The sequence below is a fragment of the Mustela nigripes genome, chromosome 14, assembly GCF_022355385.1.
Source record: "Mustela nigripes isolate SB6536 chromosome 14, MUSNIG.SB6536, whole genome shotgun sequence".
NCBI lineage: Eukaryota > Metazoa > Chordata > Mammalia > Carnivora > Mustelidae > Mustela > Mustela nigripes.
The window spans coordinates 101203288-101216119 of NC_081570.1; the positions used below are offsets into that span (position 1 = coordinate 101203288).

Consider the following 12832-nt stretch of genomic DNA (forward strand, 5'->3'; position numbering starts at 1 on the left):
TTATTCATAGCAGTCTTCCATGATCCTTTATATCCTTTCTGATTTCCCTTTTGATTTCTTCTTGACCCACTGATTGTTCAGAAATGTATTAATTTCCATGTACTTGTGAATTTTTAAATTTTCCTATTACTGATTTCTAGTTTCACACCACTGTGGTCAGAAAAGATACTTGATATGATTTCAATCTTCTTAAATTTGACAGGGCTTGATTTGTGGCCCAACATATGATCAATCCTGGAGAATGTTCTGTATGCACTTCAGAAAAATGTGTATTTGGTGTTGTTGGATGGAATGTCCTGTATATGTCTATTAGGCCCATTTGGTCTATAGTATAATTTAGGCCTTCTGTTCCCTTATTAATTTTGCCTGGATGATTTATCCAGTGTTGAAAGTGGTATGCTGTGGTCCCCAACTATTACTGTATTGCTGTTTCTCCATTTAAGTATATTAACATTTGCCTTAAATATTTATTTAGGTGCTTCAATGTTGGGTACATACATATTTACAGCTGTTACATCCTCTTGATGAACTGACCCCTGTACCACCATATAGTGAACTCTATCTCTAGTGATCAATTTTGACTGAAAGTTTATTTTATCTGGCATGTGTAGAGCCACTCCTGCTCTCTTTTGGTTTCCATTTGCACAGAGTATCTTTTAGCATCCCTTCACTTTCAGCCTATGTGTATCATTAAACCTAAAGTGAATCTCTTGTAGACGCTATACTGTTGGACCTGTATTTTTAAATCCAACAACGACTCTGTGTGTTTTGATTGGAGAACTTAGTCCTTTTATGCTTAAAATAATTATTGCTAGGTAAGGAATTACTATGGCCCTTTTGTTAATTGCTTCCTGGGTTTTTTTTTAAGGTCCTTTGTTCCTTTCTTGCAGTCTCCCTTTGTGACTTCTTTTTCTTACTGGTATTCTTTAATTCCTTTATCTTTTGTGTATCTATTAAAGGTTTGTTCCCTTTGGATTACCATCAGGCTTACATAAAACATTTATGGACATAATAGTCAATTTTAAGCTGATAAGAAATTACCTTCCTCTATGATGCTGAATTTCTTTGATATAATCTGACAGCAGAAATGAGACCTTATCATTGCTGAGTCTAGCTAGTTAAAATCCCAGAGAATTTCTAGTCGTATATCTATTCCTTACAGGATGACGCCACTGTTCTTGCTACAGAACACATGGAGACCAATAAGACTTTCATAGAAGCCAAAGTTTAATGGGAACACTTTCATCAGGTAAACAATTTATGAAATTACAACTGTAATAAGAGCCCCAAAGAGAAGTACTACATGCTAGGAGTATATATCATGGCCAATTCTGAAGTAAATGAACAGTGCTTTGCGAAAGAGATACAAGCAAAGACTTAAGAATAAGAGTGAAGAACTGAGAGAAGGAGCAAAGTACATGCAAAACTGAAAAGGAGCTAAAGGAAGAAATTAGAGATCAGACTGGTTCAATATGTTAGAGAATGGAAAAGGGGATGTGAAAGGAGCCTGGAGGCTAGTAACTGATATTCTGAAGGTCCTGAGGAAACCAGTTTAAGGAGTTTACATTTTAAGTGTAACGGCAGGCACTACATGGTTTAAAGCAGAGAACCAATACTAAGGGCTTTACAATTTAAAAAGCAATGCTTACTGCATGTGTTAAAGAGATTTAGTTAAAAAAGAATGAAGGTAGGGAGACCAGATGAAAGGGAAGCTATGGCTGTAGTTCACAGAGGGGATGATGGCAGGATAGGCTAAGTTGGAGGCAGTGGTGATAAAGAGATACAAGATATATTTATGGCTTGATGACAGACTTTATGTGGGGGATAAGGAGTAAAGCGTTAACCTTGAGTTTTTTGCATTAAAAATGGAATGAATGATAATGCCATGTTTCCAATAGCAAATACTTTCTTATATAATAAGGGTTGTCAAACTGGGGTTCCCCAACCAGAATTTGGATAATTAAGGTTTTAAACTTATTGCAAAACTTTTATATTCATCCCTGTCAATGTTTTCATTTTTTGGCTCATACTACCAGTCAGTTCAGAATATTTAAAATTCCTTGGTCTAATATCCAAAATCTCCTTATTAACTCCTTTCAGCTTTCTATCATACACAGATTTGGGAAGTCACACTGTAATCACTCATGAGGTTGTTGAAGATGCCTGCAGGTTGGCACTGACTCATCAAACAACTGAGGCCTGTAGCTAACATCAGCAATAACACGAAACACTTAGAATGTGCCTGACACTTAATGGTCATTATTTAATTTGGTTTTCATGATACTGTTTCCATCCCCAAATACTCACTGAACTCTTGCTATGTGTCAGAAACTGAGGTAGAGACTATTACCACCATGCCCACTTTAGAGAAAAGGAAACTCAGGCCCAGAGGTGAAGTAATTGGTTTTACATTACACAGTTAGTGAAGGGCAGAGTTATAATGTAAACTCTTGCTTGGAGGCTCTCAAACATATGCTGTTAAATACTGAAGCTTTACTTGTATCCTTGTATTAGATTTTATTACTTCCTTTTTCTTATCCCTAGGTCCAGCTCTAAGGTTGAGAACACACACACACATATGCACATGGACCATAAGGAATTCTTCCAGACCAACTTCTCTATTACCGTTATCAAGAAACTTCTCAGTATTATCTGTACATTTTCTAATTTCTACATGTTCTTCATGGTATCATGTTTTTAGTTTAATTGAGGCCTTTTTCCCCCTCTTTCTGCTTTCATAGAGTTCAGTTTCTTAATTAGATGATGTACTTCTTCCCTATTCCTTTGTTCATGGAGTCAGCATTATGTATTCCTGCTCAAATGCTAATATCTTTATTAGGTTAGAAAACAATTTTCACTATTAAATGCTAGAGGTCAAAGAAATCAGAATTTTATGGAGATGAGATTTGTTGTTTACATTTTAAGAAACACTGCTGTATTTCATAATTACTTTTTATAAAATGGGATGATTGAATTTCATAATATTCTATTTGGGCTCAAATAACGGTAACCTGGTTTGCTAGGTTGGTAATTTAAGAAAATGAATGCAAATAAAGTAAACAAGATTCTGAACTAATAGAACTCTTCCTGTACCCATTTCCAATGAAATATTCTAAGAATGTTCTGGTTAAGAAAAAAGGAGCAAGTGCAAAATTAGTCAAGAATATATTTTGCTCTTAAAATGCATTTTGGTTTTATCGGTAAGTCAATTACATTTCCAAAGTGCAACAATCACTTCCCATGAGGTATACGAAAAATTCTCTATCAATATCAAATCATAAAATTTTTCAGTTTAGAGAAAGGATAGTTGTTTCCCAAAGCTTATTAGTACACAGCCAAGAAAACACTACCAAAGATTTAACTGGCCACAGTGACTGTCATTTTAAAATTTGAGAACATGAGCGCCTGGGTGGCTCAGTGGGTTAAGCCGCTGCCTTCGGCTCAGGTCATGATCTTAGGGTCCTGGGATCGAGTCCCGCATCGGGCTCTCTACTCAGCAGGGAGCCTGCTTCCCTTCCTCTTTCTCTACCTGCCTCTCCATCTACTTGTGATCTCTCTCTGTCAAATAAATAAATAAAATCTTTAAAATTTGAGAACATGAGAGTAAAGTCTCAGTGTTCCGCTTTTAACACAGTGTGGGGTTTTCAAAAGCTGTGTTTATGAATTTAAACAACAACAAAATAGCTACATCTACTTAGTATTCTCACTAAACGCAAAACATGCTTCTTCACATATCAAAAATAAATGTTTCCTAAGCAATAATATACCTAGCAAACCTCACTCACCCTTCAGTTTCTGGAGGTCCTCCTTCAAATCAGGTCCTGCGAGCATAAAAATACTGTCTGACACAGGGTTCTTATCTGTAAGATTTTCATTGCTGGTATTCACAATGGCTGTACAGTTCAGTAATGCCACATCTCCTTTCCTGAGGAAATGAGAAACAAAGTACAAGTGTGGGGGAAAAGTAGGGAGATAAGAAAGTTAACTGCTAATTCTTTCAAAACATTTTATCCTCACTCCCCTCACAACATTGGTTTTGGTAGCTCACAAGCTTAAGCAAGGGTGAAAAAGTAGTTCTGGACTCAGGAAGACTAATCTGACATCTTAGAATCTTCAATGCAAATGCTCTAACCCTGAAACCCACAGAACCCTCAAGTTACTCCTTTGCTTCTTTCGTATTTCTCTTTCACTGTAACAGAATGCTTAGACAGTGGACAGTGGTTGGTTTCAAGAGTACACCAGAGCAGCATTATTTATGATAGCCAAAAAGTGGAAACAACCCAAATGTCTATCAGCTAATGAACTGATAAACTGATAAATGTGATAGGTATAGCCATACAATGGATATTATTTGGCCGCAGAAAGGAATGAGGTACTGATTCATACTTCAATATGGATGAACTTTCAAAACGTTATACTAAGTCACACTTGATTCCATTTACATGAAATGTCCAGAATATATAAATCTATAAACAGAGAAGGCAGATTAGTGGTTGGCTGCAGCTGAGAGATGGGGGAAATGGGAAAAGACTGCTAATGCATTCAGGACTTTGAGGTGATGGAAATGTTCTAAAACGGACTATGGCTGATGCTTATACAGCTTTTTGCATATACAAAAAACCACAGACATACAACTTAAACTGGTGAATTGTATGATACACGGATTATACCACAATAAAGCATTTTAAAAAAGGTATTACTACTAACAGATGCAAGAACATAGATGAACTTTCAAATAATTATGCTGAATGAAAGAGGCCAGAATAAAAAAATAAAGGTCATGTGATTTCCATTTATATATAACTCTGGCAAATGCAAACTAATCTATAGTGACAGAAAGATCAATGGTTGCTGGGGGATGTGGAGTCAGGGAGGAGAAGGAGACAGGAGGGATTATGAAGGGACACAAAGAAATACTTTTGGGGGTGATAAATATATTAACTATCTTGACTGTGGTGATTAAAGTAACACAGAAGGTTCATGGATACATACATGTTAAAATCCACCAAGCTGTACATTTTAAACATGTGCTGTTAACTGTATGTCAATTATTCCTCAATAAAACTCTAAGTATAAGCAAAACAGTATTTTAACAATGCTAGGTCTTACAAAAAAGAGTTTAGAAGAAATCATGAGAAAAAAAGTTTAGAAGAAACAATGAGAAAAAAATAATTTAGAAGAACTTATGGGTATTGTTCTATCATGATATGATTTAATCAAAGAATTACCAAAGAATCACTTTCCCATTGATATCCTTATTGTAAAGAAAAGGTGATCTAATAGTGTCTTCCTGAAATGTTTCAGCTGCAGTATCAGAAGTATTTAATTCATCTTCCCATGAGTTGCCCCAGCTTGGTAGTGTGTCCACGTCCACAAACTGGGAAGGTGCACCCAAGGGATCCATGGAATGTCTTTCCCCAAATTCCTCAGGATTCAATATTCACTGCAGACTTTAGCTTAAAAGAAAAGAAAGAACTGTTTTAATAGAGAAGTACATATATTACTTTATTTCTATTAGATCAAAAAGCAAATCTCTACTGTGAAACACTCTAAAGGACATTGTGTGACTAGCTGCTTAAAATACTCCATAAAAACCAATATATAACAAGAATTGCTATAGCTTCTCTAAAACAGGAATAAAGGGGGATTATTTCAGCACAATTTCTTTTCAAAGAATCACAGCCATTAAAATAATCACATGGCCCACCAGTTCTACTTTCCAGAAACCCAGGACAACTCCTTCAACATTTACTGAATGTCTGCAATTGACAGGAGTTTCTTGGTGAGAAGTGTGACATACTAAGTGGAATGAACCATGGATCAGGCACAATATGTTAATTCCTGTACCAGCACATGGAGTAGAACACATGATCATTTAACAATTTCTAAAAGGCTTTAGAGATTATACCACGATAAAACTGTGTAAGAAAATTATTCTTGTTTGATACAAAATACTCCTTTGAGATTATTGAAATAAAGAAACTAATTTTATCTAGAAGTTGGTGTTTAGTCCATCCATTGGCCTTTGAAACTGGAGGCAACCACGAAATCTGTTGATCTGTTAAAAAGTGTTCAAACCTGAGCTGGACACGCTGAATAGCAGACAAATAGAGACCATTTATTTTCCATGGTTGAACCGCCTGAAGCCCAATGGAATGACACTTTGCAGAAATTAGTACTTTAAAAAATTATTCACAGATTGTTGAGGACAATGATTCATGCTAAAATTTTTATTTTATTTTATTTATTTATTTGAGAGAGAGAGAGAGAGAGAGCATGAGAGAAAGGGAGAGAGAGCACAAATGGGGGAAGGGGTAAAGGGAGAGGGAGAAACAGACTCCTGCTGAGCAGGGAGTCTAATGAAGGACTTGATCCTGGGACCCTGACTCTGAGATCATGACCTGAGCTGAAGGTGTCTGCTTAACCAACTGAGCCACCCAGGCACCCCATGTTAAAACTTCTTAACTATAATATAAAAATTCCATTAAACATTAAACTTAGCTTTCATTTTGTAAACTCAAGTACTTTCAGGACACAATTTTTTAAAATAACTTTTCTTTCTAAGTAATACTCACTTATAGAACGTTTAGGAAAAAAGTTAAGAAAGGAAAAACTCCCAAACTTAGTAATAGACTTCTTAACTTTTTCTATGATAGGTGAAATGATTATGTACAGTTTTGAGCTTGTCTTCTTCAGTATTTTGAGATAAATATTTCCACATGCAATTATATTGCGAGGGAGAGGCAGGGTGGCGCAATGTGAGAGCTGGGGTTCTGTTAGCAGGCCTGAGTTTGGGTCTAGGACCTAACAGCTCTGCTATCCTTGACGTAAGCCAGGGTTCCCTTATTTCAAAAATGAGAGTAATACACTCCTAGGGTTACTGTGAGGATTCAAAGCAAGGCACAATAAAAGTTGTTACAACTTTCTCAGAGCCCATGTGAAAGTTACCTGTTCCACTGTTGAAATGAAGATGTCTCCATGTGTGGCAGAGATTAAAACACTTGCTGTCAAAGACTCTAATGAGCACCAAAAACAAAACACACACTGCTGAATTAAGATACACTTATTTATCTCAATGTCTGCTCTTGAAATGATTTGTTAATCCCCAACACCTAGATCAATCCAACATCTGTCTTCTCTAATCCTGCTCTTATGTTACTAGAAAAAAAAATCAGTAATTATCCTGTCTGCTGCCAAAACAAATGCATGTTTTCCAATGTCAGCTGGACCCTCCAACACTATTATGAAACTGTTTTAATAATTCTTGGGTGACTCTCTATGCTATACTATATCGCATCTGTGGTTAGATGTCCTTCAATGATAACCTGCTTCCTGATATCTATGCCCCTGTATAGCTGCCTCCTATAATGAATAGGGCTGACCCTTGTAACCAACAGGACACTGCAGAAATGACTGCATATGACTTCCAAGGACGAGTCATAAAAGCTATCATGCTCATTCTTGGAGTGCTTGCATGATGCGGGACTCTCAAGCAGCCTATGAAAGGCCCCCATGGGAAGAACCTGAGGGTTCCTGCCAACAACCAGCATCAACACCTATGCAGGTGAAGGAATCACCTTGGATCTTCCAGCCTTAGTTGGGCTTCAAATGACTTCAGCCCAGCTTGACCCCACTGCAAGCTGCTACTGAATTCCTGACCCACAGAAAATGCAAGGTAATAAATGCTTATTTGTTCCAGGCACTCATTTATTCAAGTATTGTTAGGTATGGAGACTCTAATGGAAGAGACAGACTCACAAAAAGTGTGGCTCCCAAAAATCACACAAATATACATAATCACAGAAATAAAAATCTGTGAGAAATGTTATGTAAAGAAGAAAAGGTGGAAAGCTAATTTAGAATTTTGAGAAGCAGAGAATGTCTCTTCCACAAAATGACAGTTGAGACCAAAAGTAGAAGAGTTTTACAGAGGTAAGGGCATCATCTGGGAGCCACACTTTAAACCTGCCAAACTGCTTTTATTTATACATTTTACTCCACTTCATCAGCTCTCCTGTAAGAGAATGTCTTAACTCCCCCTTCACAATATCTGATCTCTCTATCCCCTAGGTCCTCCTGCTCTCAAAAAAATTTCCTACTGCATTTCTTCTTCAGGCACCAATGAAACTCCTCATTTTACGATTTAACTTTATAAGCATAATCTGTTTTGCAGCTCTATTTTCTTTTCTCCCATTTATTCAACTTACTGCAGTTTCACCTCCATCACTTAACAATGCTAAAACTGCTCTTTCAAGGTCTAAAATGATTGACCAAATGTCAAATCCAGGAACTAACCACATTTTAGTTGCATTAACTATTGATCATTCTTTCTCTGAAATTCTATTACCTACTTTGACAGTATACTTCTGGTGGTTCACTTATATCTCTAATCACCTCTTGTCCATATAATTTATGGGAACTTCTTCCCAGATCTTTTTTTTATTTTAAAAGATTTTATTTATTTATTTGACAGAGAAAGACACAGTGAGAGAGGGAACACAAGCGGGAGTGAGAGAGGGAGAAGGAGGCTTCCCACCAAACGGGGAGCCTGATGTGGGGCTCGATCCCAGGACCTGCGATCATGACCTGAGCTGAAGGCAGACGCTTAATGACTGAGCCCCCAGATGCCCCTTCTTCCCAGATCTTAAAAGTCATTGTCACCCATAAGATATTGTGTACTTAATGAGTAATAAATACAGTTGAGAGCTCTCAAAGTTTAATGGCATTATATAGAAAGTGTCATGACATTTAATAAAGGGTAAATTCCTTTTTAGCTCCATCTCTAAGCTGCAATTGATCCTCTCACCAAAAAGAGATTTAAATGTCCCTTCTCCTTCAACACAGCAAATCCAAGCTAGGCAGGAAAATTTGATTCCTGATACTTAAGGTACAGTGGTTCTTAACATTCTTGAGGGTCACGGATCCCTTTGAGAATCATGTAAGAAGTCAAGACCTTTTTACTACACAAAATGTGAGCATCTGAGGAGCTCATAGAGGCAAAGAGTTGCAAATAAATTTGAGAGCGTTCTCAGACTCAGACTAAGAATCCCAGTGATAGGGGCGCTTGGGTGGCTCAGTCATTTAAGCTTCTGCCTTCGGCTCAGGTCATGATCCCAGGGTCCTGGGATCAAGCCCCGCATAGGGCTATCTGCTCAGTGGGAAGCCTGCTTCTCCCTTTCTCACTTCCCCTGCTTCTGTTCCCTCTCTCTGTGTGTTTCTCTCTGTCAAATAAATAAATAAAATCTTAAAAAAAAAAAAAAGAAAGAATCCCAGTGATAATACAGAGTAATCAGGTGAGGTGGGGAGAAGGCTACTATAGCTAAAGCAAGACTTTCCACTTAATATCAGTTATCAGTTCTGTACTTTGAACAGGTTCATAAGCAAACACTAAGCCTTAGTATTAAAGGCTCCCGAGGCAAGACATCCATGTCCAGGTTCAAAAAGCCTACATGAGGCAAACAGAAGATTCCAGAATGGATCATATCGATTTCCTTAGCCATACTATGTTAAGGGTTATCTTCAGTATCTTCACAAATGAAGACCTAAAAACAACGAGAGCTCTCCATGTATCCTTTATAATTCAAATGAATAATGAGTATAAACCATTCTCATTACTCTGTGGCTTTTTTTTTCTCAAATATTGTAAACATTTAGAATAAATGTTCATTTTTTAAAAAGTCTTTCAATCTTTTAGTTTAAGAAGTCCTCTAAATAATGCTTTATATGAATAACTGGATTGACTAGAGAGGTTAGCTTTTTATTGTTTAAGACTAGGAAGAATCAGAATACTCTACTGTCTCGGCATAGCCCAGTTTTTGTCTGGATAAATAGAAAATGGTATCATTTAAAAGAGAAAAACAAGAACTTTAAATCTGTTTGCTTGTTCTACAAAATGGGTATAGTGATTAGATAGGCCTGTATAAAAGTATAAAGAGATAAATTACAGGTTTACCATTCTTTATGCCTTCTATTTCAATATTTAAAACTTCAGGGCACATTAGATTTTTGTGTATAATACCTCCATCCCAACACCAAATCTATTATAATATTAAAATTCATTCTATGCAAATGGAAATAAACTTTTTTAAAGTTACTTAGGTGAAGCAGTTAGATATGTCAACAATAAATCCAGTATAGCAAAAATATTTCTAAGCAGTATCAATAGCCCAGATCAAATTTAATATGGTCATTCAAAAATATCCAAAGTACAGGCTCCAATGTGAGTCTGTAGTACCACCTTCATACTAAAAGTTTACCATGTCTTAATTATAAGTATTAATACATTGAACAATTCCTTAAAAATTAAGATTATACTCTTTAAAACCTGTATGATTTGGGAACTTATAAGATGCATTATCTTAGCACACAGTTGCTCTTACACCAACTCTTATTAAAATTTTTTTTCCATTTGTGATTGTCTCTTCTCGTAATATTTTGTAATATTAAAATTTTTTAAGCAGAATCATGACTCATTCAAATATAAAGATGAAAATGTGTTCAACATTTTATTTAACTCAAAAGAGAACCTGTCAGGTGATAGATAAAAGAAATCCCAAACTGAACACATTAACAGATCAGGAATATTGAAATTAATGTATAAGAACATAAGTTCCACTGAATCTCTAAGAGTTCAGAATCTGCATGTCTACAGACAGAAGTTATTTAGTATTGATTTATTAGGTTGAGTGTTTGCTTATGAACCTGTTCAAAGTACAGAACTGATCATTAGTTTTCTATAGTTCACAGAGTTGTAAAATAGCTTCCTTGGAATAGCTTTCTAGATAGAATCTAGACTATGCAGTTTTCTACTGAAGCACACATTTTTTTCCCAATAATAATACAATGCGCATGTCCTACGGGAGATACTTACTATACACACCCACCTAAATGTTTCCTTCCCCCCATGAAACTTATTGTAAAAATAGTCTGTTACCACAATTTCTCCCTTCTCATTCATCCAACCCACAGTAATCTTGTTTCAAAACACCTACATCTACAGTCTCATCATACCCACTCGCTACTGCAATTTTCTTGACTGTGGAAGACTGGCTGCAGGTCTTAAGAATTCAAGAAACGGAGAAAAAAAGAACTCAAGAAACATCTGAAAATAACCAGATAATTCAGATAAAAGTCTAATTTCTAGGTTGGCTGCGGATATATTGTCCAATAAGCGAAGGCAGAGGCTTATTTCTTTTGTACAGCAATAGGTTAGCTTTAATTTTCCACCACTACAGACATCGGCACTCATTTTGAACATTTTTGTACAGCCCAAGAACAGAAGCGGACAGAGCTGCAATAGAGAAAAGCTAATTTCTACCTGGTGACAGAGCACCTAATCCTCAATTACCGAGCAAGGAGGAGTCAGCCCTGGTCACTTCCCCTTCAAGTGGCCAGGGAGCGGAAACACACAGCCAGACCAATGTCACTCCAGGGACTGCGAGGATCCAGACGACTCAGCATCTTGGGCGTAGCGCCTTAACCCAGCCCTGACTCGAGCTGCCCTCGCCAGGTCCACACGCGCGGCAAATCACACTCGACCCTGGGACTGTAACCCGCAAGGGTCCCAGCCGCCCTATCTCACCTGCATCAGGGCGCGTGCCTCCCTGGTGACTCCAGCACCAATATCCCAGGTGCCCAGGTCCGCCTACCCTCTCTCTTCTCTTCGATAGGTAGTTCCCGACAGCGCCGCGGGCCAGAGGAGCCAGACAACCTCTGGTGAAGAAGCGGAAGGCTCATTCCTCCAGAGAGTGGTCAGCACTAATCCTCTCTGCCCGCACCCTCAGCCGCGGCCGAGTCCTCAGAGTCTCCCGCCGCGCCCCCAGCCCGCTCCGCCCCGCCTTCCCTCCCGGCCCCGGTGCTAGTCCCGCTTCTCACAGCACTCCGGCGGTCCCATCCGGGCGGCAGCGGGGCGGGTTTAAGCTCCACGTAGAAAGCGTCCAAGCGGCATCCCCGGACACCCCTGGTCAGGAGCTCCGCGGTCAGGCGAGTCAAAGTCCCAGGAGGCTGGAGTGACCAGCTGCAAGAGCTTTGAGTGGCGAAACAACGACTTCCGCTACCGGCCGGCCCTCACCAACCAGAGACCTCCTACGTCATTTCCTCCGCGAAGGCAAAAGGAATGCCGGGCGGAAGTGGGTACGGAAGCGGACCCGGAAGGGGTAGGTCCCGTAGGCGGGTCCAGGTGGCTCGTAGCCTCGTGGAGGCCAAGGTAAGTATTTTAAGGGCATGGCGTTCGGTCGCATTTGCTCGTCGCTCACAGTTGCGTGGTCCTCCGTGGCTCCAGCATCAGGTGAGGCGGGGGGACTTGGTGGCTGTTGCTAGGGAGGCGACTGGGAACCTACCGTCCCCGGCGGCCTCCCGCTAACTCCCGGGGCTGGTGCGTGGACCAGATCTCCCTAGGATGCCCGGACAGCACGATCCGTGCGCGGAGCAGCCCCTCAGCCTGTCCTGACTGAAGACTCGGGTTAGGGACGTCTGACAGGTCTGTTACTACACCCGAGCCCCCCGGTGCATCGTAGAAACATATTTTCAGGCTCCATAGGTGGGAAGCTGGGATGGTAGGTAGGTCGCGGAAGGAGGTTAGGTGGTGACCGCGCTCCAAAAGGCGGTAAGATATGTGCGTGTGACTAGTTCCAAGTTGTATGGAAGATACGTTTAAACATTGAGGAAACATTGAAGAAAACTTTAAACATTAAACGAAAAGGCGACGAGAATGGTCTGGCCTCGGAAGAAGTAGACCGCAGGTTAACACCGATTTGGTAAAATAGGATGACATGATAGTGCATGTTATTCTAGGTGAGAGGAACAGTATAAAGGAAGCAAGGTGTCAGGACAG

The 12832-nt window shown here is 39.1% G+C and overlaps 2 protein-coding genes across 4 annotated transcripts in view; one reads left to right on the forward strand and one right to left on the reverse strand.

Annotated features, from left to right (window-relative positions):
* The window catches only part of GDAP2 (ganglioside induced differentiation associated protein 2), a 68281-nt gene extending 56208 nt beyond the window's left edge, over positions 1-12073 (reverse strand). Inside the window, exons 1-4 of one of the 2 annotated variants that reach the window (XM_059375871.1) lie at positions 11875-12073; positions 6949-7016; positions 5229-5456; positions 3786-3925 (exon numbers count right to left, since the gene is read on the reverse strand). In XM_059375871.1, the coding sequence (XP_059231854.1) occupies positions 3786-3925; positions 5229-5404 (316 nt within the window). In that variant the 5' untranslated portion in view covers positions 5405-5456; positions 6949-7016; positions 11875-12073. The remainder of the gene's footprint in view (positions 1-3785; positions 3926-5228; positions 5457-6948; positions 7017-11874) is intronic. The other variant, XM_059375870.1, reaches the window with a different exon arrangement.
* Positions 12074-12123: 50 nt separating this feature from the next.
* Positions 12124-12832, forward strand: part of WDR3 (WD repeat domain 3) — a 29601-nt gene continuing 28892 nt past the window's right edge. The window contains exon 1 of one of the 2 annotated variants that reach the window (XM_059375873.1): positions 12124-12205. The gene's annotated coding sequence lies outside the window, so the exon portion shown is untranslated. Of the gene's footprint in view, positions 12287-12832 lie in introns of both variants that reach the window. The other variant, XM_059375872.1, reaches the window with a different exon arrangement.